Raw genomic sequence first — 27,036 nt, forward strand, 5'->3', positions numbered from 1 at the left:
CCGCCGATTCGAGGTGTATGCATGAGCGAGCAGCACGCCGCCGATTAGATATTCAAGGCGTAGGTCGAGGATGGGGAAACAAACCCTCCTTCCCTCCCCGCCCCTCCCCTTTCCCACCCTCGCCCGGCCGCATCCAACCGGGTTTTCTCTTCCGCCGGTCTAAAAGAGCAAAGAGAGAGCCACCCATATTCTCGTATCGAATTCTTGTATGCGTTCATGCAAGAAGGGCGATAAATGGAAAAATTCTTGAATCTCGCAGTCGTAATCCGGACGCCGGATCCCGGTTTTCATGGGTCGGTTTTACGACTACCCTCATCGGGCCGTTTCTACCCTCGCTGCTGGCTTCGTTGTACCTTCAATCTCTTCCCTCGCTTCTCCACGCTTTCATTCCGCTCTCTTTCTCCCATCCGACCCTGCCCGGCCATTTTATTAACTAAATTTAATTTTCGCTTTAGGGGAAAGAAGATTGCGAAAATCTCCCGGAAAAAAAAGCATTGTAAACTTATTAAAAGTAACAATCGGATGAGAGAATAATTGATTAGGTATCGCACATTCAGTGAAATATATCCTCGTACGAACCGTTGCTTTTATTGTTGCGCAGCCATTTTTCCAGTTACGCGTTGCTGTTTCCAAGCTATTACATTCTTTTATTACTCTTTGTGATTTTTTAAATTAAATTGCTTCTTTTCTTCTTTTCCATCTAATATATAATATTCTGATATATTAATCTTAAAGAATGCAATAATAGAAATTTTTATTCAATAGCAAAAAATGTGCTCGTACAATTGCATATCCACTCTATTTTTCCTCGGCAATGTTCTCTTTTTCTCCCTCTTCTTGCCTAATGAAGGAGAATTCTAATACTATGCTTAATTTTTCATAAAATCTTGCGAGCGGCGAAAAGTGTGCGTGTATTCACGTGCACCGTGAATACGCATGAATGCAAAGAGAAAAAAAAGAGAGAAAGAGAGAGAGAGAGAGAGGGAAAGAGGGAACATATAACGCAGGCATAGTATGTTCCAGCTTTTATTGCGCCGGAATTTCATTCCGAGTCTAATTGTAATCAGTGAAGTGTAATTCTAGCAATTTGTCGCAAGGATATCTAATTAATTAGGTCCTTTCGTGAGCAGGCAGGACTACAAACGCGCTCGCGCGGTCTGCCATCTCTTCGTTAATTACACCGCGCGCAGGATGGAATTTTTCATCGAAATTATCACGCACCAACCGTCCAGGAAATTAAGATCGCCATGATGCTACGCTGGAATCAATTTCGTTTCTTTTTTTTTCTCCCGTTTCACATCGTTCCGTTTACGCCAACGTAAGGCAAAATTGTGCCGCGAGGGATCTTCGTATAAAAATACATAGTCTCGATTCTCAATATCGCTGGCGGACATGAAATTCTTTCTCGGCAGATGCATTGTGCAAGTTCATCGAGCCAGCTATAATTTTCGTTTATATTATTACATCAAAATATATAGAAATATATAATCTAGATATATATATATATATATATATATATATATATATTTATGAATGTATCACAAACCTCATATAACTTATTCAATTATTCTCGACAAATGTACGTAAAGCGAAGATAAAAAGAGTTTGTAAATCCGTCTCTGCGAGTCTGACGTCGTTACGGCCGACGCTAAAAGCCAATAAGACTGTCAGGCGTTTCTGTCGCGCAATAAGCGGCTTCCAACAAGCGCTAATAAAACAGTTATGCAGAATCTGAAGGCAACTCTCGGCGAATAGTATTAAAAACGATTATAAAAGTCACCGAGCGTCGTTTCTCCGCGTCTAATTTAAGGGACCGAGCGAGATTCTCGAAAGCCGTAGGACGGCTCCGACGATAGACTCGGGTTGAGCAGTATCCGGTGATACCCACTTTATCCGGGAAAACGACGGTAAGCCACCCGCACAATGGCAGCCACGGAGCCGTCCGCCGATCCAAAGAGTTTGGATTTCGCTTGGCCTTTCTCCTCCACGCCTTGAAAGAAATTCTGTATCGTTGAAATCGCGAATTTAAAATGTGTTCCCGACGGTCTCTCGTTCTCGCGCGATAGCGGAATATTCCTGGATCGAAATAATCATCAGTTCTAGAAAGCATTCTTGCGGCATGAAAATCTCTCTATCGCTATGTTGCACACGTATCTAAAGACTATTTCGTAATCGTCTTCGGCGCCGTATCAATCCGACGTTCAAATTCCAATATATGTTAGAAATGCAGTATAGGAACTTTGGTATTTTAGTTTATTTTAGTGAAGAAGATTTCATTCTTCCGAAAATAGGAGTGATTTTTTTGCTTCCTGATTAAACATCTTGGAAAATCTGACGGTTAATAAAACAACGCTCATGGTTTGCTAAGAAGATGAGTTATCAAGAATAAGAGGGAAGCACTTTACGAGGTTCCATTCCATGTGAAATTCAGCGAACAAAGATGGGGTTTGGGAACAGCAAGAAACGTGACACGCTCGAATGCGTATGCTAATAGGCAGACGTGCCTGAGGCAAAAGCGACTATTAGCGTGAGTTGCGACAATGAGCCGATGTCATCAAGGTAACATTTGCGCTTGCGATAGCAAAATTATCACGATACGCATACTCCCGCGTAAACGGAAATGAATCAAGAACATTGAAAGCCGGAAATTGATGAAGAGCCGCCGTTCAAACCGCGAAATCGTCCTATCTCGCGTTCGTTAAATTTTCAATTCTGATTCAGATCGCAAAAATTTAACTAAAAACTCTGATAGAATTCAACTTTAAACATTTGACGTGGCTCTTTCAAAAAATTAAGTCCATTTACTAGAAACTAGTTTCAAAATAAAGTATTTTACAATGTACATATTTGAATAATATCGATATTGAAACAATTCTCGTTCCTCCTAATTCAGTCCTCTCGAGTATGACTATGAATAAAGAGTGATTTGTGATAAAACTGAGATGCCTTGTGCATAATGTAATTGGACAAAAGTTTTGTTTTAATTCAAAAAAGAAGGGACGAAAGAACAATCGAGCAGGAGAGAGCGACTGTTCGAGGCAAGAGAGAAAGACAGGGGAATTACTCCGTATTTCCGCCAGGATTAAACGTCCGACTTTTTTGTTTTTGCCAAAGTGTTCCAGATTTTCAGATCGCGACAGCCCGGCGAGCTAACTCGAAAAATTCCACAAATTCTTGCACGGCAGAGGAAGCGCGTTCGTCCGTGTACGCGTGTTTCACCGCCGGGAATTGCATAAGACAGGACATGCATAAGACACGCGGGGAGACGGAAGTTACATCACGTGTCGCGCGCCGACGACGGAATCTTTTCGGCAAACACAGAACGCCGAAGGGATTACAGTTTCGTTAAAAAGTTCCGGTAACGAAGGATTTACGGCCGTACGAGAAATAGGTGGCGTAAAAACGGCAGCGGGATGCTTGTAGGAGGAAGGAGTTAAACGAAACACGGCAAAGCCCGCGTTTAAATGGAACGAGATGGCACGTGACCGTGTGTAAACTTGGAAAACGCTGTGTCGCAGTGCGAAGTAATTTAAAATGGGGATTGTAAACTACCCTCGCGTATACCTGTACATATTTTAATATGTATTTGTATATTTCGCATTATTTTTCATCCTCGCTTTTTTTTCGTCATAAGTCGGGAATTGAGGAAAAAATAGTAATAAAAAAATAATACTATCTATTGGAGTTAGTTTGCAAAGTTTCAAATGATAAAAATCGCATCAGTGAACGAATTATGTTTGTATGAGAGAAACAAAGATAATTTATATATGCACATGCAGATATATATATGCAAATATATTTAAATGCGCGACGCGAATAAATGTGTGCGAAACAAGAGGATGCTCCTGAATGACAGATATATATATATATAAAATTCTCTCTCCCTCTCTTCGGGATACTTATCAGATCGGAGCACGTGCCTATTGATTTTGGCTTAAATGGAGAATTCGTAGGTAGATAGAAGTTAGAGAGACCCGAGACGCAAACTGCTCCCAGTAATACCGCGAATTTCCCTCGTGCTGTGCGTCGCTATAGATACATCGTCGTGCCGTGAAAAAGGGAGCGTGCATAATTGCACAATTAAGGGCAGCCACACGATTACCGAACGCTCGACGAAAATACGCTGTAGATTGATACGGAGAAAGCGACTCCCTCTTCGAAGAGATCGAATATTTAATAGGAGCTCGAGGCACGTCGCAAATGTCGCTGTATAAAAAGAAGAGAGAGGAATAAAAGACAGGGTGTAACATCAATAATCTTTATAATTGGAAGATATCGAGGGGATTGCTAAAGCTTTAAGCTTCATTTTATTGCCATTTTGAAAAGATTCCTTCCCAATTTGTTACTCGTTACTGAGTCCTCGGTCGGGAAGTCACTTTTTCCAAAATACTTTCTCTGAAATATCCTGCGGTGTTTCCATTTTTCCACTTTTTCGCGCACGAGATAGAGGTTTCGCACCTGCTAATCTCTTTTTTTTCCACCACCGCGCCAAACTTCTGTTTGCCAGGGTACGCCTGTTGTTGCCTCTTCGATTCGGAGAGAGAGCAGGCGGCGGCGGAATCTTTTGCCGAATGAACAGGAAAAATAGAAGAGTGGGCTATGCGCTTCTCTGGCATACCATAGGGATTGTCTCGTTAACATAATCTGTCGCGAGAGCACGGCTGCGACTCTGCGATGGCTCTTCCCTCGTCTCTCCAATTCACCTTTGTATTTTTTGTCTTTCTTTCGCGTTTACCTCCATCTCTTTTCGCGGATTCGTCGTTATTTTTCCAATACACATTTCCCGAGAAAATGTTCGCGACGCCGGCGTGTTGCATTTAAAGATACTAAACACAGCAATTGTATTTAAACCCCCTTAATTCGGTGCTGTTTGTATTAATTGGGTCGCTTTCATTTCTTCAATTGCAAGAGCATTCTTAGAATCTCTCCGCGACCACAGTTTTAATTTCAGATTTTTTCTCCGTAAAGAGATAGCAGATTTAATGGAAACAGGTCATCAATTACTACAATATTTTAATTATCAATATTTATTATTCTTTTATTCTTTGGTTAAATTATGAATGAACTTTTGATTCTTTTATAAAAATGCATACTTTCAATTCTTTTATGAAAATTCATCTGTTTCAGTTTCACGTGGTATTCATTGCAATTTTATTCCACTCAAATAATCGCGTCAATTGAGCCAATCAATGACTGATGAATTTTTTTTACTAACCTCAATAAATTCTATTTCATTTTATGCTTTTCCATTAGAGATATCCATTAGCTTCTTCCGTCGTAATTTCATATATTCCATTTCATATCTTTTACATCTACACGAGATACATTATTATTTCCTCGTGATATCTGTTATGCGAAATTATGGGCAATCTTACACGCGGTTTCACAATCTCATGAAAAAGATCCCAAAGTAAAAACGGTTGGTTAACTTCGTCATTCTCTTTGCGAAGGAGAATTCAGCGAGACGATTCGCAATGTCGTTGAAGCAACGAAAGGAATCAACTTCTCACGTTACGGCAAGAAAACGCATTTGCTTAAATGTGTTCGGACAGTCGTTTATTTCACCACGCATCCGCAGCTTTCAACGGCTATCTCCGACATTTCTTGTCCTGAATGCCAAATGAATTCCTCGTGTACCGCCTTCGGGCGTCGCGAAGATGCAAGTTTCGTTGTCGCTTCGCGTCGCCAGCGGTATAAGGAAGAAAACTTTTCCTCTGCCTATGTTATATTGCCCGTGCGACATACTATTCGACGCTACGCTTCGTCTAAAGTAGTAAAAGCGGCATAAAGCCTGCAATTCGATTGACTAACTTCCTCATTTCCCTCTTTATTCCGTGAAACGCGCGTTCGAGCGTCGCGAACAAACTTGAAAAACATATATGACACATGTGCGTTATTTAGAATTAATTTAATCCTCCAGGCAAATACGGGTCGCTTATTACTCGGTCCTTTCTCTAATGTCATTAGTCCTTGAATAAAAAAAAAAAAAAAAAAAAAACAAAGTATATACGTTCATCAAAAATAGATTGCAGAATTCAATCTGCGTTGATTCTATTTTTTTTTCACGAAATCGCATCGACGCTTTTCGCGCTGACGCGACGTTCACGTCCGTTTAATTTAATTATTGCATATCGCTTCCGGATACACGAATAATTACGAGAAAAAATATACGCGCGAAATTCGGGAGAGAGCGAAATATCTGTAACATACTCGGCGCGTTTCGAACAGTTTCACCCATTAAAATCTTCCGACAAGTGTGTGAACGTGAATAATGCAACTCCGTGACGTGAGCCGATACATTCTCCACGAGGAAGCATTCGAGCTTCGCGTACACAGAGTTCGACGTTGCATTCCAGAATCTCCAAGCTTCATTTTAATAATAAATCCTTTGATCTACGTAAAATGGATTTCTTTTCAAAGAAAAAGATGTTGAAAAAGATAATCGTCGAACTTTGTGTAAGAAATCAAAAATAAGGAATTTTCTGCAGATTAAACTTCTTCGATTAAATAACAAGAGTTTATCGCCTTTCGAATTCAAGTAAACTTTACTTTTTCGCGAGATTCTTTTCAAGTTATTTAATGTTAAATATTAAATAGCTATAGAAAAAGAAATAAAGTAAGGTATAAGATAGTGAACCCCAAATAAGACTGATCGGGCAATCGAATCGAAAATGTTTCCCAAGTTTGATGATGGTATTAATAATCTGAACGATATAATATCGCCGTTGTTAAGTTTGACAAGATGATATGTTGGTATTGCGCGTCGCCGCTGGCCGATATAGGCGAATTATTAATTCTCTGATAGAATTTGAATATACCCATTTGCATTAGTCAAGCAGTTACAGCGGCATTCAGTGCAATTGTCATGACATTTTCAATTATTCCGTTGCCGGCCGGTGTCGGACGGTCCGCGACAAACTTTGCCCATATCGTACGGCGCCAGTTACGTCCACCTGCTTGACGGATTACACGGATTACATACGTCCCCTGCGAACTTCGACGATGGCATTCGACGTCGCCGCGACGAGAAACGTGGAAGATACATTTTATATCTTAGCGTGTTTGGTGGGCATATTAAAAAATTAAATGTTGCTATTTTTAATAACCTATTAAATATTTTTAAAAATGTTATTATCGTTGAAAAAATAAATATTTAATATAAAAATTAAACCGCAAGAATGGATATGGCGTATTGTGTACTGTGGCAAAAATATTCATCTCCTTATTTCTCCTAAATTTCGCTTCTTTTGAGTGAAAAACTTGCAAACTTGAAACAGCTGTAGCTTCCGTAATCAAAACGCTCCATGTTTATGCGTGTAACTTATCGCGTTGCTGTTTTATGAGAGTTACGTGTCTCGCAAAATTCAATTACAGGCACATTGAACTCCAATGTGTGTGGACGTATCATCGATAAATTCAGAAAATTTTTTATGTAAACAAAATTTATTCAATCCTGCATAAAATTTTTAATAAAAGTCAGCTACGCATTTCTACCAAAGCATCAATCATTGAAATATTATTTGAGAGAGTTACTTGGAAATAATTTATTAATCCTTGTGTGTTCCTAATATTTATAAATATTTTTATAATATTTTGTGCAAATGTATGGTAAATAAATTATAAATATAGAAAAAATCTTAAATACTTTAAATTAAAAATATATTTTTCAATGACAAATAATAATTGTATAGGATAATGTGATTGCTAGAAAAGAGTGAATCGAATGACGAGACAATGTATCTTTTCTAGCGACGCGACGGTTCAGATATTTGACTTCGATCCAGCTTATTGCATTTCAATAGGTATATCCGCATAGAAATCGATGCGGCAACCAGCGAATCGCTGATAACGTCGCGAACAGTGACATACACTCGAGACTCGCGGGATCCGCCATGAAGACGAGGATCCTGAAGGTGGGCTGTCGACGCGATATTGAAAATGGAAGCTGGCACTCTCTCCCGCGTGTCATCAGCGTCATCGGTCGCCGATGAAGATGGAGCGGATCGAAGCGATGTCCCTTTTTACGAGACCTGAGAAGAACCTCCTCACCGAAGCCGAAAACTGATATAAAAGATTTTTGCAAACTCAAGGAGCTAGTAAATCTTGCCGGGAAACGAAAATCGATCATTTACAAGGATACGCGTAGTTGCGATTTCGTGATTGAAAAGTTTCGAAAGATATTTAAGAACAGGCTTGATTTATATACCACATTATTTAGGAAAAAAGTTATAAATATGGATATTTGCTTTTTTCTACTTATATAAGTAAAGAAAATGTGTGTTATATATTTTACATGTTACTGCAAAAGCGAAATTTATATAATCTAAATGACATTTAAATATTGATGGCATTTTTTACATCAAACGACGGATACCCGAGAAGAAATTAGATTTATCTAGTTTCTTTTTCAATAAATTTATGACAAAATAATCTGAAGCTTCTCCCTCAGTTAAAATATAGATATCACGCATTTCTGATATATATATATATATATATATATATATATATATATATATATTTTATACATTTTAGAATAAGAATAATCAATATATGTGTAATTTAAAAATAAAAGAAAATATTGGCAAATATATTCAATTTTCTATTTTAGTCATAAAATAATATTATCGAATCGTAAAATAATATTAATCTTTTAATTTTATTTCGATTCGAAGTCTGGTGAATATAATGTAACAATTTTTGTACTTTATTTTTAAAAATAAATTTAATATATCAAGAGTATATTGGGATTAAGAAAGAAACTGCAAAATAATGTCTTTAGATATGCACATGGAAAAAAACGAATGAAAATATCGCAACTACACAGATCGTACCATTAGGCGAATGCGTTAATGCTCGCATTTGTAATTATTATGTTAACACGTAATCGAGTTTGCTAACATGCGACGCTGTCGCGTCTGCCGTAGTTTTGTGGCATGTATTCATGTTTTCAGTACGATGTCGTTGATTAGCGTTTTCATATGCAAAAAATGTAGGTAATAAAGTAAATCGGGAAAAACTGCAAAATGTAACGATGTCGCGCCGAGCTTCTCGTCGAAATATAGATATAGAAAAATGTTGGTCGCATTATTTTCCTCCAGTGTGTTAAAGAAAGAAAAAAAAAATATATATATTTATATAAAGATATATTTTTACACACAAATATATATATCGTCGTGCGACATAAAACTTACAGACAGAGCCGAAACGCACTCCGCATAAAAATCCCGTAAATTCCCTCGATTCAAAGAAATACTATAATACCGTTTCATACGATTTTGCCCTCGAAGGACGGAACAAAGTATCGGAAGTGAAATAAAGAAAAGGGCGGAGCAATAATAAGACCGCCGGTAAAATAAAAAAAAAAAAAGAAGTACCGCGCCGAAATTAATTACTGTCTCGTCTAATCCCTTCAAGCGGCTCCTCCTCTTTAATTCCCGACGAACAAAAGAGTCGGCGCTATAATACTCACGGAGTTTTTGCCCGTATATACACTATTATATAATCAACTTAAAAAAGACTCGGTCGAAGAAATTTTGCGATTTCTATCTATAATTCTTTCCCTTTAGAAACTAGCAGCAATGTCTTGTCGAGAACAACGGGTTCGGAGGAAAAGGCGCTCGTGGAAAACAATTGTTTGAATAATTTAAAAAAATAAAAGCGCAAACATACACACATAAGGAATAAAATCTTTCAATGCCCATTAAGTAACGTATAATTAATCAAAGTTTCTGAAAAAAGCGAGCAATATGATGCGCTATTTAAGAAGAGTTGCCGAAAATCGTTAGCTGACGAATCCGTAACGTTTTCCATCGGCCCGAAAATCCCGAGGCTCGGTTACTTATTGCGGCTGCGGTTGCAACCCGCTGCAGAGACGGAGGGACGAAGAAGGGGTGGATGGCGTGCCCGAGTAAATCACGGTGGATTTAAGTGGATTCTACAAACTCCCTCGCGCCGAGTCTACCCCCGACGATGTATCGTCCTCGTAGAGTCGTTGCGGCACCGCGCTACACCGCAGCGCGGATATAACCGGGGCTAAGAGATTCAGAGCGGGCGAGAACGCGCGGCCGGGCCGGCGTCCTCTCGCCGTGCGAGCGAGGCAACATCCGTTGCGTCTTACGGCCGCGGCTTACAACGGAACTTGGTCGACTCGGGCAAAGCACGGACGCAGGGCGGCGAATTATTCGCCTAGGGCCTAGGGCCTGGCGCATAAAAGGGCCTCGAAATAAATTGCATAGGATTTACAACGTAACACGTAGAATGCGCTTTTAAAGCGAGGCCGGCGTGCTTGAATATGAAAAGCAAGCTAACTAAAAACGATTCGATGCAATTCTGATATTACAAGTCTTGAGTCTAATAACATTTTTAAGAAATAAATTTAAATCGATATGAGATTTATATTCATTGAACATTATGTGTATCTTAATTTAGAGAGTTTCTAATTTTTTAAATAGTGTTGAAAATTATTATTTTATTCACCATTACTTTTCGCTTTCGTTTGAGAAACGTAGATGATGAAAATGTTCGATGATTCACACAAACATTCTACGGAACATCACATATGGTACTGTTTCTTTCTCTCTGTTGTGTCGAAGTACATCTTTATATTTACATCGTATTCCGCGACAAAAATTCGAGCATTATTTCTGCTCCGATGTAACACACGGTTTAGTATACTCGTTGTTCTCAGAACAAACAATATCGCAGAAAGGAAAATTGTTGTACGACATTGGGAGAATTTCCGTGGCTTGCTCATGAAAGTCATGCGGTTGAAGACTGTGCGATCGCTCTTTCGATTCATTCTTTTTCCCCGACTCTTCAATCTCGTCCTTTCTGTCGTTATGACAGTGTGACGTGGTTCCCGCTGTCACGACGATCAATTTTACTTTTTTTTCCAGCTTCTCGGTTTCTTCATCAAATTATGAGAACCGTGAATCTCCCGGAAATATCGTGCTAACTTTGCAAGCGGATCGAGAAGAATAAACGCAATTAAAAATTTTTTGTTTGATACGATTGAAAAAATAGCATTCTCCTACTTTTTCAGATATTTCATCTAACTTCTCAAAATTTGTATAATTGATCTATGTATTGTAAGCACACGTTAAAAAATGAAAATGTGTGTGAAAATTATTATTATTTCTTGTAAAGTTAAAGCTTGAATTTTTTGTGTGACATCTCTACATTCCTATATTTGATGTTGCATTTGACGTTGTTGCATCTCAAATAACTTTCTGATAAATTCTGATAAATCGATTATGAAAATTTCAATGCGCAAATATGAAGAGAAAAAGAGACTCACTCACATAAGCAAAATTGCAGGACCGCGGCAAAGAGGGCTGCGAGTTTCCGCGCTGCCATGAGCGTCGATCAGTTTTCTGATGAATCTTTGGGACACCAGTCGGCGATCTGAAAGCATATGAAAAATATTTTTCAGCAAAGATAGAAATTCAACACAATCATGTATCAAAAAATGTATCCATAAAATATATAAATTATTATTTATATTTATTAATAAATTAAAGAAAACTGAATAGCTGCCTTCATATATTTCAATACGCGTATATTTCTATGTTTGTAAAGTAAATGTTATAAATAAATACCACATTATCGGGAAAGGCAACAATCATCATCGCAACATTTCTCTTAATTGCATTTTGCTGCAACAGAAAGAGCCAATCTCATTTAATTGACTTTGTACTTTGCGCAAATTGATCATGATTGTACGGTGATGAGTATGCTAGTTTGGCGATCGTGGGAAACTGACTCAGCGATTCGCTCAGTTTCTACAGCGAGAAATTTATTTTCCGCTATAATTCGCGTCGCTCTCTTTCCACTTTCTACATTACTGTTTTCTTAATAAAAGAGAGAAAAAGAACACGTCAATTTTAATTATCGTTCGTCTTAACTCTTTCGATACCCTTAACGTAGCAGAAATGAAAGGATTTGTGAAAAAAAACGAGATGGAAGTAAAGAAAAAGAGAGATATAGAGATAAAGTGAGAGAGATCGAAACTAGCTTCGAAGCAAACTAACCGCAACGCCAGTGGCTCGCCGATTGTAATTAATGATCATCTCGTGATAGGTTATATCCTATCACCAATTACGCCTAGAGAGAAGCGTCCCTTGTTATTTCGATGCCGTGAAAATTGCGAAGGTATCGCGTACGAGCGCATATAAACCATGAAGCATAAGGACCTATCAGCGAGAAGTATGTCTATTGCTCGATTCTTTGAAATTTCCGACTCAAAAGAAATAAAGGGATGAAAAAAAGTTATCGTATCGAGGAGATTCTCTAAAATAAAAAAGGGGACAGATATAAGGATCTACTCTTTTAAATTGAATTAATGAAAATGTCACTCAATCAAATGTCACAAAGCAGTGACAAGATGATTACTTTCAAGAAGATTTCTGTTTGCATGATATTTATATTTAATGATATTTATATTTATAAGTGAAATCGTTGCTTATTAATGATAATATAATGATTCTATTTAAGAAAGTATGAAAAAAATGTAATTAGAAAATGTGAAAGTACGTTAAGTAATATAAATTGGTTACAAGCGTTTTAAATAGAGGTAACAGAGATAAAATGTTTTAAGGAAAATAGAGATGAAATGTTTAAAGAAAAATGTCTGTCTTTTATCAGTAACAAAATTCCCCAAAAATAAACATAACAAGTTTTCAGAAAGACAGAGATTGCCTCTGCAATATAATCTGCACTTAATCTTCGTTTTTCTTCAAAAAAGATTTTCGCAAGAAACAAAGCTGTATTTTCTAAGGTAGATGTCGAATGATGTTAGTACAATCCGCAGTTTCTCTTATCAGATTACTGCTTGTTTAAACTTTTCAAACACTGCGTTGGAAAAGTAAACGCCACGTCGAATAACTTCAATGTCATGTCTTAAACTTTTCCAATTTTGTAACAAAGATCTGTTTAATATATGCATTCAAAAATTGCACATAATAAAAATTAGAATATATAATAGAAATATTAAAAAATAACGAAAATTAAAAGAAAATAAATCCTGTCTCCTCTCTGCAAATATTTAATATTAATGCACTTGCTAAAATCAATTATAAAATTATAAATTATATATATATATATATAATTTATATATTTTTGTTTTTATTTATTTATATACTTTACGGGTAATATAAATCTTTCCCTGAATATTAATTTTGATAGAGAAGCGAAAATTTTTCGCATATCTTCTTTTTCGCGGAATTTTTGCCCTTACACCAAATAACGTAACTTTCTTTCCGAAACAATAGTAGAGTTTTTTTCTCATCAACGGACATCCGACTCATTCCGCGATGTCGATAAAATTGTGAATGAGGAATTTTTATTCTCTCGCATGTCACATGATGAAAGAAAGTGTCGACGCAGCCATCGATCCTACACGGACCGCACCTGCTCCCAACTCTGCAAATCAATCTATGATCTACTATAGCTTTCTGCAACTTCTACGTTGCACTAATCGCGCAATCAGAACGAGGCAAAAACAATTGTGTCAATTTTCATCTTGGTCGCACAAGCATAGCTTTCAGATAATCACTATTAATCTAGGTAATAATTAATTAAGACCAGAATAAGTATCTCCACATTTTCTTTATCAGTTTTTTAATTTATAAACTAAAAATTCAAGTATATATCAGAGAGATAGTTTTAAATCAACTAGAGAAATCTTTTATAATTCTCTTATAATAAAAAAAAACCTTATTGAATGTAGAAAAAAATATAAAAAATATATATTACATATTAAATTATATTGATTATATGTATATATTATATAAATAATTATATATATTATATTAAATTATATTTTATATGTTTTTATTAAATTATATTATACATTATATTTTTAATATATTGAAATATATAAAATTTTAGAAGAAGTGACATGCCAGTATATGTTGTACGTGTCAGTCAATTATATGAGCTTGACATTCCAAGATTGACAAGAAAAGGCTCAATTTTTAGTAGGCCTTTAAAATTCTATTGTGCGTCCTACACACGCGAGCGAAATCCCCTGTCGGTGTCGAGTTTGCATGAAAACGCAATGCGCCCGCCGCTTCATCCCCTAAACGAACATCGTTCTCCCGCGGCCAATCCAAGCCGCCGCGCACATCCATCTCGACAACGTCATCCCGCCATCGGCCTGCGATGCCCATAAAGCATCAAAACGACGCTTTGTTGCGGCAGCTTTATGGCATAACAGCCGATGGGTGGCGGTGGCGGTTGCGACGATCGATTCGCTATTTGTCAGCAGCCATCTCGGAAGACAATCCAACCCTCGACTGGTGCATCGAAGGAAGAAAGTTACGTCGAAGAAAAATGAAAGATGGAAGAAGGGGATGATTATGGGGCACAGTCGGAAAGGCGCGATTGATTTATTGCAAAAAGAGACCGCGGTAAGTGGACTATTTTTCAATGAATCGATGAAGAACGAGAGAGAAAGAGAGAAGGAGAGATCTGATGGAAAAATGGAATTTTCTCGTAGGAAAATGGAATTTTGAGCGCACCAAGGACCTCTGCGAGGAGTGTCAGCCGTCATACGTGCCACAGTTACCCTTCGGTGATTTTGCGAGTGTTTCGATACCTCTCGCAGCGATGGTTACCGGGCGTGCGTGGGGTGGAAAACGAGAGGTATGGGACGTACCGTAAGTTATGACTTTCGTCTCGCTCCCGCCATCGCTGCCGCACCGACGGCTCTATGAATGTATGCATGAGATACGAACTTTATGCTTTATGCATTGAACGCGCCGATGATAAGAAGTCGCACGCGTACGCTCGACGCGACGCCGCGTTTCCCGCTGACGAGTGAAGCTGCATCAAGCGAAGAGGAAAGAGGGAGAGGCGCGAGTCCTCTCGCAGAATCCGGACAGATACGTTCCATTAGTTAATCACGCCCGATTCGATTTGCGTGCGAAATCGTGCCGGAAATCACTCGAGCATAAAAAACAAGAACTGTGCATGAAACATCGTCGGCGGGAAAAAATATGCGAAAGAAAAGTATGAAAGAAGAATATCGCACTTTTAAAACATTGCTCATATATCCGCGAATCGATCGCGATTGCCTCCGAAAACCAATTCCTTGGCACAATCACGAATGGATGATCGACTGCAAATAAAGGATCGGAGACAGCGTTTAATAGAGACATGAACGCCGCATGCCAAAGGTATACAATAGCGCTGCCATTATGGATCCGTGTCTTATCACATATCTTCGTATGTATATCGTACACTCTTCCGTGTGATGTTCAAAAAGTCACGGATAATATTCTAATATTCTCTCAAATATTATCTAAATTGTGTAAATATGAAATATGAAATTTTATGTAAATAATTTTCTATATTATCTAATTTTTTTCTAAGTATATAATTATGTCCGTCTTACGTATACGTATTGAATTTCTTTACCTAGCCTTTCAGAAATCATCATAAAAAAATTCGCGTGATCGTTTTACCTCATCTTGAAGCTATTAAAATAACTGATTAAATTTTTCAATATTGTTTAATCATACGGTTTTCTAGCTGCCTGAGTATTCGACATAATGTCATTCCAAACAGCTGATTCTATATACTTCGTATCAAAATAAGTATCTATCGATAGCATGCAAATAGGCGAGGCGCTTAGTCGCATTCGCATCTAATATCGTTTGCATGCTATCGAGAAACGATACACAGACGCGACTCGAAAACAACATCGCTTTTAATCGTAAGCTATAAAGCCCGTAAGCTTCGGCGCGTATTCGCGGGAGGATGAAGAGGAACAGAGGCGCGAGATGGAAGTTTCGCCCTGCGGCACGTTTATAGACAAGAACGCGCACGATCGGACGATTATTCTCTACACGAGACGCCCTGCGGCGGTAATAACTGTCTCCGCTCGAAATGAAGAGACAGTTAATCTAATCTTTGCAGTAACGACAGCCCGGGCACTGGGATTTATTCGTTCGATATAACGACGTAAACCGTACAAATTGGCGACCGGCGCATGCCGCTTTAATTGCTTTTCGCGCCTCTCTACACAGGTGAAATAAATCCTTGAACATTAATTTGATTGTTAAGTGTTGCACATAGACACCTGCGCTCCGAGTGTCCGTTCGCAATATATTCTTAGCCTTTTGACTACTCGCGTTTGGTTCTGCCAGACCCAGCTTCATCGATGATATAAACACATTTTGGATTTTTACGTAGCTTTAAATATTATCGTATAAAATTCGTACAATCGTTTTAAAATTATTGGATATATTTTCTCTGCTGTATCTTTGCTGCACAAAGACGAATAATTAAATATATTTCATTAACCCTTTCGTACCTCCGGCTTTTCCAAAAGAAATGTGTTTCATATGAAGATAGTTTTACAGGTTTTTAGGGGTGCTGATTTCCAAATTTATCATGAAAATTTAAATAAAACTTTAAGTTTCTAATTAGCGCATAAATTTTATGATTTTTCGATTAATATGCAATTAATCTTCATTCTGTAAAAGTTTTATTTTTTTGCAAAGTTTAGGTAATTATATTTTACTGTAAACATTACATTTCAAAGTGCACGATTTTTTTACATGTAGCTTGAATCTTCTTCTTTAAAACAAGTTAAGAGAAGTCGATAGGATTATTTGTTTAAAAATTATAGTTTTTCTCGTAGATGGGACATACATGTCCTGAAGATACGAAAGGGTTAAAATACTATTATTTTACATCATTGTACAGAAAGATGGTAGAATATTCTTAAATATTGACCGGAATTTTTAATTCAGAAACAATGAAACCGCTCACACAGTAGTTTAATTTATTATACTCTGCTGTACTTTACATTAGCTATTATTATCAAACTGACGTTTTATCGGATTTCGTTATTCTCGTCTTTCAATATTTGTCATCCCTTAATGTCATAATTTCGTCGCCATTAACGCCGCGCGCGCATTGTAATAAAAACAGCGTAATTATTAAAAAGTCGCGCGCACTCTCGCGTCACAACGAGGCTCGTGTTTTCGCCTTCCACATGACGTGCCAATTATATTTTTAAAAGCTCCTCCGCGCCAACGCTTCGCATTCAGTGGCACTCGCATACGCGCATGTACGAGCTATATAAAGGAGTGCCCGTGCTCTTCAAGTACCACAACGCGGCATGGCGAACGTTGTTACGTGGCAAAGTACGCGCACTTTCCGCCAACAATTCTGTGTCATTTGGCCGCCGTTAATGAATATGGGGAGACGGGACACGAGAGAGACGGGCTCTTCCGGGCAGAGAAAACGCGATCGGGAAAGACCGTTTCGCGGTGGCGAAAGCAGGGAACAGGGCTAGCTTCATAATGCACAACCGCTGCATAGAAGGCCGGCTAAGCCGCGCTTAGCAACTCGTTTGTGGAAAATTTGAAGTACGCGGAGAATCCCTATGGGAGAGGAGGGCCCGTGGAATTTCTACCGCGTGGCCCGAACTGTATTATGCAGCAGAATCGAAACTCTTTCGCGCAGCACCCCAGTTAATTTCTCCCGAGCTATACATTATACATATATAGTTCGCTCGGGAGACCTTCTAGGATGATACTCTATTCGGATACGCCAGCAGAGCGGAAGCTAATTCAATAAGGTTGTACGGGCAAACGAGTTCAACCGGGTTAACTCATCGGACGACTTTTTTCCTACTCAAACGATCCTTTTTTCCCCTTTTTTTTTCGGAACTTACATATTAAACGATAATGTTTGTATAATTCAAATTATTTTTATAGCCGTGTTTTCTTTTATACTCGTACAATATAATTTCGCGCTTGTTAACTTTGGAATACACGTGCCCGATGGTTTTTTCTCGTGCCTTTGTAGAAAAGCGCGTATAACGATTTATTCATTAATCTTTAAATGGAGGCAAGAAGTCAAATCCACGCAAAACGTTCAAAATGCAACTCGATATGGCTGATGCAGGTTTTCTGTCGACAAACCGAGGTCGCGTCGCGACATAAAACGCCGTATATTCAATTCGAAATAACAATGGAAAGGCTCTGTCGCGGACACTTTGGCGTCGATTAAACGGCTCCAATTTGGAGGGTAAAACCGCCGAATTTGATTTCGCGCGCGTTTCTATGCGCCAAAATCCCTCACTGTCAGCTCGGCATCCACCGCGAGAAATAACGCGTGGCCGCCAGTTTACAGCGCGTACGAAATAATCGTATGAAAATAATGGATGTGCGATGGCGCGAGCAAAATTGGTACGCGGCCAACGAAGACAAAAAATTCCGCGTTACAACATTTTTTTACACATTTTTACATTTTTACATGGCATAGATGGATTTTGTCTAGTTACATAATTAGCATATGTATGTATGAATAAATATTGTAATATGTGGTAGCAGAAAAAAAAAATATAAAAATGTTGCCAAAAGTCAAGACCCACATATTACATAATATTTTTATCATCATTGTGCCATTATTGAATATCAATCGAAGAAAAATTAATATAAGTATAGTAATAAAATAATAAAGATTAATTAAAATAATATTGCGTTAATCTATTGTTGTACAGTTAACTCGTATAATTAATTGATACGATGCTTGAAATTGCCGAATAAAATGCGAGATGTAAAGAAAATCTATAAATATGTCGAGAGTATCCTTTAATATCGCATGAAAACAAAGTTTTACAAAAAATTTTAACAAATTGGGTTATTTATTAATCAAAAGGGTTATTTATTTTTATTCTCCTCATTTTTTCTGTATTTGTAGATTCGTTAAATCTAACATCATACTTCTTTCATAAATTAGAATCTACAATTAATCTCACGATATTGTCACGGTATTATTTACATTCTGCGGCGTACTTTACATTTGCAGATGTAATTGCGCTGTTTACGTTTCGCGAAGCGTAAACTAATGTAATACTCTACTCTTGGGTCGAGAATTTCTGGAATTTCTTAAAACCTGACGCAATTCGTTCATTGTCGCGGTTCGCGAACACGGAGACGCAAACTGGTGTAGCCTAACGGCGCAATCTAAGAAAATAAGCGGCGATCTATCGAATGGAAAATTGCATCCGGAATTGAAGAGCGCGATGGCGAAAGAACCTCGAGAATAAGGAGAATCTCGAGTCGAGAATCGGATATGCTTAACAATCAAAGAATGAGTGCTCCATATAAAGTAAGATGTGTAAAGTTTATGAGAGATTGGAAAGCTTGGTCTATTCCTACGATCATATTTCCAGGAGAAAAGAAAAATTTTAAATTAAAATAAAAAATTGGCTCAAATAACAATGATTAAAAAATTAATTAAAAATTAGTAAATAAGAACCAAAGCGGTAATTGGAGCGCAAAGAAGAAGAGAAAACACTTTCTTCTTTCTTTTAGTTAAATTTCTTTTTTGCAAAAATTTAAAGCGTGACAAGTTATAATTACGTAATAAAAAATACGTGTCTGTAATAATAAGTTATTTTTGATAAATTTAATAAATACGTAAATAAGAGATCCAAAAGATATTTTTTAAGACTGAATATGTTGCAACATTCGGAGCGTTCTCTTTTCAGGATACTTTTCAGGGAATCGTGAAATTCATCAACGAACGTGATGCGACATTTTCATTAATTTTGCAGAATTTTTATTAATGTAAAAATGGTAGGATGTAAACAAGTCAACGTGCAGCATTGAACTACACAACTCAGGTGACAGTCGCCCCGAGTTGGTCGAATAAATCTTTCCATTCAACGCGCACATTACGAGGCTGCTCTATTTACTCTCATCTCGACATCGTGCCTCTTCTATTTCCGAATACACAACTAAAATGCATCCCCCGAATGTCTTTTGCATCTCGCTTTTACGAGAAATAGAACGTCCGTTTGTATTCGCAGAATGAAAACCCCGTCTCGCCACTTGTAACGAAATATCGCGCAAAATGAAACGTCCGATACTGACAATTATTAACTGGCTGATTTTCCCGCGAGGGAGATATAACAAAGCGCAATACTTCTTAAATATTTCAATATTGTTACCTCATTTCAGTGCTTTCTATTCAAGTTTTACATAGCGGCTACTTTCTTCTTTGATGAAAATACATTGCTACAAGGAACATGCATCTTTTTCATTTAATTTATAAGCTATAAAAGTTGTATCTAAATTTTTATTAATCTTTTTTCAAATAAATATTAATATCGAAAATTGTATTAATCTAGATTGCATAATTTGATAACCCATTAATTTAGATATTTTTTTCTCAAATTTAATTTTGATAAATTTAATTTAGATATATTTTTCTTAAATTATTAGGAATTTAAAAAAAAAACTTAATAATCTTAATTTCTTCGTACAGATAAATAAATTTGACCCTCGAAATATAATTATAATTAATTGCATAATTAATTGTATAAAATATTATATATTTTAATTGATTTCAGAGACAAATTTTTCGAATATTTTCTAAAAAATAAGAGCAAATGGCAATTATCAACTGTAGCGTGCCTCCGAAAAATATTATGTCAAATTCAATCGATCGATTACCACCTCCTAACTTATCAGTGATCGCGATGTCGCACAATTTGCCTCGTTTCTCCCGGGAGCAATTTGGCTGCGAACAACCGTGAGACGCAACATGTATTGGTTGCTCTCAGGTCGTTTGATAAATTTTATAGAATCGAGGAAAGAACGATATTTTGACCCAACAGAGCGCGCGCGTACTGTGTAGATGTGTTTCCTACCATCTCCTCCGACCGTTCGACATTTGTACCTGCTCGTGACAGGTGGATCGCAGTTATTCAGCCGGGCGATACCGGCAACTGGTTACTCTCTTTCGTACATGTGCCCACCCCCCATCGCATTTCCATTCACCACCCTCGCATCGTGTAAATCTCGACCTCGATTTGTATAGCCCCAAAAGTCGCACGCCCTCTCATTGTTCCGTTAAATATGGAGAAACCTACCTACAGATTAAAAGAAAGCGATATAATTCTCCTGATAAATCTAAATTCTAATTAGCGCATAATATTAGCATATTCAAGCCGCACACAGAAAAGGCTTAAAAATGGTGTAAAAATACAGGGATGTTTATTTATATTATTAACTTTAGCAAAGTGGAGTAGTAATTATTAATAATAAAGCGAGTAATGATATTCTATATATCGGAGATTCATAATTATATTCATTTTCTCGTCGCTATTTCAGCATTTCGATAATATTATTACTTAAAGGGATCGAATGGCCACCCTGGGGAATGAAGACCTCGCACGTGACTGTGCGTCACGTGACAAAAGCACGCGTTCAAGCTTCGGAGCATCCGGAAGTCTAATCAGAAATGTTTCTCCTTCAGGTTTGTGGTTTCGCGATTCGTTTAACCGGTCGGTTCGATCGCGCACGGCCCGTCGATTCCGCTTGTTACAGCGCTCTATTGCAGAGAAATAAGCTGCACGGTCTGCCTTCGTAGTGCGATTTCTTTCGATCGCAGGCACTCGAACTCGTTTCCGCATTACCTACACCGGTTAAACTCTTATTGCGCGTTGTACGTGTACCATGTATGGTGCAAAACGATCCTTCCAACGTACCGCTTCGGTATTTTCTAGATAGTCCGGAGTTTCTGCAGCCGAAATGTTCCTGCCTCGCAAAAAACTTTCGCGCACTGTAAGTTGTACTATCGACTATTGTTCGGATAGGATATTTCTAAAACAAATTGGTCCGATTAAAATACTTTAAACATCGAAAGCACAAAGTGCTTTTGAATACGTTTTTATAGCGTATTTTTTTATTAAACTACACATTAGGCGATGAAACATATCTCAAAAAAGTTATCTAAGGAAATATCGTTCAAAAAATTCTACTCTGTTTCAATGACGTTCATTCACGATGCTGTAAAGTTATACTCACGAGCAAAGTTCTCCTAAGCTATTAACCTTTCCGATTCACCGATCTCAAAGTCACATAAATTATGTTTCACTGAAACGGAATCGTACGATCTAAAAACAGCTTAGCCACTTTTCAAAGACTAATTCTCTCTTAATTTAATAATAAATAATAAAAAGAGTATCTAAGAATATAACATGGATCAGTGCTACCTATTACATAATATATTGTATATATAAATGTTACAAAACAAAATTATAACAAAATTTAATATAATTTTTATTACGTTTCCAATTTTTCTCTTAAATGTAAATCTTGATTCAATTTTGTCATTTTGACGTTTCTGATCTTAAGTTACACAACGTCATATAAATTTCATATGTATTTCATATATAGCATTTAATTCTGGTCATTCCTATCGTTGTTAAAATGGCAGTCCCCGTGTTTATGTCGATAAAACGATTCAATATTACGAAAAATTCGAGGAATCCATCCGATCGATAAATTGGCTCGCGATTGAAATCGGACGCAGCGCGCGCCTCCGGCGAGTTCCTTTTCGCATAAAGAGACACGTTTTCGCTCCAGCCACTTGGAAACACTTCAGCGACAGGGTAGCAAGTATTTATCTCCTCCTCCTTCTCTCGAGTAGCGTCTCGGGGCTGCGTACCGAGTACACACAGTGATTCCTTTGAGCATTCCGCGATGGAACGTGCGTCTACTCGCGCGCACTTGCATCCATTTCTCCTCTCACACCCTCCTATCTTCCTGCCCTTTCGCACTCTCCTATTATATAAACTTGAAGGGTAGGTCCGACTGTATTCGCGCGCGGTTTATATAATACAACATTGGCGACGCAGCGCACGTATGCAATTCCTCCATAATTCCTTGGTTTGCCTCATCCCCCTCGCGCCTCCAGCCTCCAGAAGGAAACGAGAAGAGGGAGAAGGACGGGTGTTGAGTTGGGAGAGTCGATAATACGATTCCTCGTATGTCCTCGACATGAACACGAGCTGCATTTGCCTCAACCTTCCGCGCCCACCTCCCACATTTTCCCTCATCCTCGGAAAATCTAATCAACCACCTTCTCCTTGTCGTTGTCAAGGTTCCTCTCGCTCTGATTTTACTTCCGTCGTGCTTTTCTTCCATTTTGCGCATCGTATGCATCCCTTTAGCGCCTTTTATCACGCTAGTATGCATCGGCAGAATATGTGTTGCGTCATAATTTTAATGATACAGAATTTTTCATCTATTTGCGAGAGCGTCAATAAATCAAGTTCAAAGTTCAGTCTTTGCTTAGATTGAAAATGTAATCAGGGATAAATATTTCGTTGTGTTTGATAACTTTACGAAAAAAGTTGAAAAATTTTCAGATAAAAATCATTTGCACTCTTGCAGTGCAAGTGAAAAATTTGTACTGCATTATTTAGGATTCGATAATGACTCCGTAACATCCAGCGTTCGACATATAACTCCAGAGTTAATTACCTGCTGCAATTACTGTGTACCGGAGCTCGCAGGGTGGATCGAAGCAAATTTATGCGAGTAACGAGAGCGACTCGTTGTTTCTCCCTCCTCTCTTTCGCTTACCTGCGTTCTTTATCTCTCTTTCTCTCACGCTATTCTTTCCGCCCCATTTTAATTCCCGTTCGCCGGCGCACACCGCGAATATCGGCGATTAAAGTGGCTTTAAAAGGCCGACGGACCGTACGTCGCGTTATATGAAATATCCCTCGGTCGGCGAAGGTCCATTTCGACGGCCAACAGCTCACTTGGCGCGACGACGACGACGTTCTGATAGAGAAAACGTGTTCCGACGCCACGTCGTGCATACAGAACGTGTCGCCCCGATGCTTTCTTCGCACGCGCCAAGCATTTTCGCCCCTTTTTTGAAGATCTTGTGGCTACCCTCAGACACGTCGTTCTGTAAATCAAAGTCGACCGTCCACACGTAGGCCATTGCCGGTCTGTGAATTGTAGATTCTTAGTAGGCTTTGCAAAGAGAAATTATTCGCGATCACACAGCAGCTACTTTTTTAATTTCAGCTTTATATAATCATATCATGGACGGGAAAACCGTAAATAAAAATTATCGAGTATAGTATTTTAAAAATAAATTTTGTAAACAAGATGTTTTATCGCGAAATTATTTTTAGAGAACTGAACATTACAAACTCTCGAGATTAAAACTAAAAATATAAGAAAATAAGTAATTGAGATCTTATGTCAAACTTACTTAACGCCAATTATTTAATAATTGTTTGTTCTGAAAATTAGTCATGATTAAGGATAATTTATTTTAATAAATATCAGGCGACGAAACAATGCATTTCGATACATGGCTATGGAAAATTGTCGATTATCTATTTTGCATTGCAAGTTTCAACGACATGACAATGTTTCAGAAATTATAACAAAATTATTACGTCGTTAATCCATCGTTACGAGCAACCAAAGAAGATTTTACGCACCACAACGTACAGTCCGAAGAGCCTTTTAAAGCCACTTTAAACGCCAATTTTTGCGCCTTGTGTGCGTAAACAGAAATTAAAATAGCCAGCGAAGGGGAAAGCTGGGAGCAAACGAGGGACGATGCACTATTTACGTTAGGATACCATTCAACCCTTTTTCAAGCGACACCTCCTTTAATCGCGACATTATGCGCAGCGATGCACTCTCTCGAACATCATTTCGTTTGAACAAGTAAACGTCTCTATATATTTTTGTCACTATATAGAGATTATTTATTCTAAAAATGATGTAAGTTAATTCCAAATTAAATTATTTATGCTTTAAAACACTGAAAAATAAAAATAAATAAGATTTAAAATAGGAAATCGTTAGATATTATTTTTCAAGCCAGATATCTAATAAATAATTTTCAAGTGCTTGAATTAACGGTAAAATGAATTTTTATCCTTAACAGCAGAACAGCAGAAAATGGCAGTTAAGAGATAAACTGCATACTTCTAAAATAAAACTTGTTTACATCGCAAAAAAAAGATATGCGCTATAAACTTTAATCTCAAATGAATGTTTCAAGCGCAAACCAATGCGAAATGCAAGCGCGTTAAACTCACGCATTATCGCGTAAGCTTTACAAGCCCGGATTGTAAATTTCGCCAGCGTCAAAAAAAAAATAAATAAATAAACAAGGTGCAAAAATGCAGCACGTCGATCCACCAAAATTTACGACTAGTGTCCAAAACATCACGCTATAAAAAAGACGGTGGCGCGTTAATTTTACTGGCGAATTTTTCGCCCTCGATCATCTCGATATCATGCATTGACAACGCATAGAAATGCAATTTTACGGAAGCAGACGAGATTGTCGTAAATCGCGTTTTTTTTTATATAAAATTTTTTCGATTTAAAAATTGCCTCGATAAAGTTAAAATGCTCTGAGAAATATTTAAAGAAAGAAAGAAACTTTCTACAATTTGTCGTTTAGATTATTTTTTGTTGCCATGCATAATACATATTTATCTACTTTCCAAACGTTGAGAAAAATCGAAAAATTAATGCTTTCTCGAACTGAATATAAATTTACAGAAACTGCCGAAAACAAAAATTCCGCGCGGATAAAGCGAGTCGTCCCCCGACTCGGGGAATATATTTCTCTGTTTTAACGTTCTCGAAACGTATCTCCGATCCGTTCTAAAGCACTTCTGCGCGGAAAATGCGACGGATATTCTTACTTCAAGCATGCGGCGCACGCGATTCTCCAAGCAGTCCCGTTAATTATTTTCCACGAGCTTCTGCCACGGTGTACCGCATAAAATGACGGACAAACTTCGCGATGTTCGTCTCGACAGAAGGCCACGTGCCGTGTGACACGGACGGTAAACTCGATATTCCCGTCTCGGAGGAAGCCGCTGCAACTGGCAGCAACAACGGCGACTGCGTGTCACTCTTAACATCATCGCTGTCGTGGCTTCCTCGAATCTTTCCTTTCAAAGACGCGACTTTCATAGAATCATTAATAAGATATCTCTTTAACCCATTCAGACCTTATGTACACAATTATGCACAAAAACTTTAAAATCATGTGAAATAGTTATTTTTTTAGAATTAATTTCCCTGCGATCTCTCGGTGGAAAAAAAATATATATATCTCGAAAAAAAAAAAAAAATATATATATATATATATATATATATATCTCGTCGTTTTAAACCCTTAGCATTAATAAAAATTAATTCAATAATTTTTTACATTACAGAAAAAATTCAGGTCCGAATGGGTTAAAATGATTTACAATTAAATATTTGAAGGAATTGAAAAACAAGAATATAATATATAGCAAAAGCTTTCCGGAAAAATGGTACAGGCGCAAGTTTTCAACTTGCTAAGTATGATAAATAAGTGATTGGTGGTTTCGAGTGTCGCGAGCAAATTCGAAGAATCATAATTTTAGGGCTTTCGAAACCGCTGATCTGTTCCAATGAGAGGATCATTCTCCCCGAGAAACACCCTATCCTTCTTGAAGCAGAAAGCAGCGCGATGAGACAAGGAAGTGCAGGTGTGCGATTTTTAAAAAGCTTATTAAATTTATTACTACAAGATTTATTCCAAATCATACTGAAATTTTATTCCAATTTTTCTCAAGGAATAAAATATATATCGGGCTCATTATTAAATAACATGATTCAATCAGGTGACAATTGACTCAATAAGAAAAAGAATTATGACGAAAGAAAATTAGAAATCTCTTGTTTTTACATACATCGTATATTTCAAGAACTCAAATTAAGAGAGAGAAAAATTGGAAGAAAATTTAAAGAGTACAACTATAAAAAAAACAGACAAAATATAAAGTGGATGTGAGACAAATATAGGAATTTTCATTTTGTTCGAGATATGATTACGTCATTTTTCAGTACTGTGTCATAAATGGAGCAGCTATGATTCTTCTAGCGCATTACGTCTGACGCAAATCCTCACATTTCACATTTCGCACTTTCTTTCTTAAGATCCGCTACGCTGTCCGATTTTCAATATATATGCTCGCATATAAAGTGCATTTTTCTGAACTTATATTCAGTTGCTGATTGACACTTAAAAAAAAGCAGCGGTAATATTTAGAATATTTTTAATACAAAAATCCAAGAGCTATTTTATATAAATGTTGGAATTCTTTCTAGATAATCTTAAATTCATGCAGTGTGATTCTTCGAATTTTCCACGATATCTCGAGCCGTGAATAGATTTCCAAATTTCATCATCAATTCT

General features: G+C 37.5%; 1 protein-coding gene across 2 annotated transcripts in view; it reads right to left on the reverse strand.

Annotated features, from left to right (window-relative positions):
* LOC105257364 (lachesin) overlaps nt 1-27,036 on the reverse strand; it is a 139,595-nt gene that overhangs the window by 15,005 nt on the left and 97,554 nt on the right. For both annotated transcript variants that reach the window (XM_025412644.1, XM_011267931.2), the window contains exon 4: nt 11,301-11,403. In XM_025412644.1, coding sequence (XP_025268429.1) covers nt 11,301-11,355 — 55 coding nt within the window. In that variant the 5' untranslated portion in view covers nt 11,356-11,403. The remainder of the gene's footprint in view (nt 1-11,300; nt 11,404-27,036) is intronic.

This window comes from Camponotus floridanus, unplaced genomic scaffold, assembly GCF_003227725.1.
Source record: "Camponotus floridanus strain SB8 unplaced genomic scaffold, Cflo_v7.5 scaffold54, whole genome shotgun sequence".
Taxonomy (NCBI): Eukaryota; Metazoa; Arthropoda; class Insecta; order Hymenoptera; family Formicidae; genus Camponotus; species Camponotus floridanus.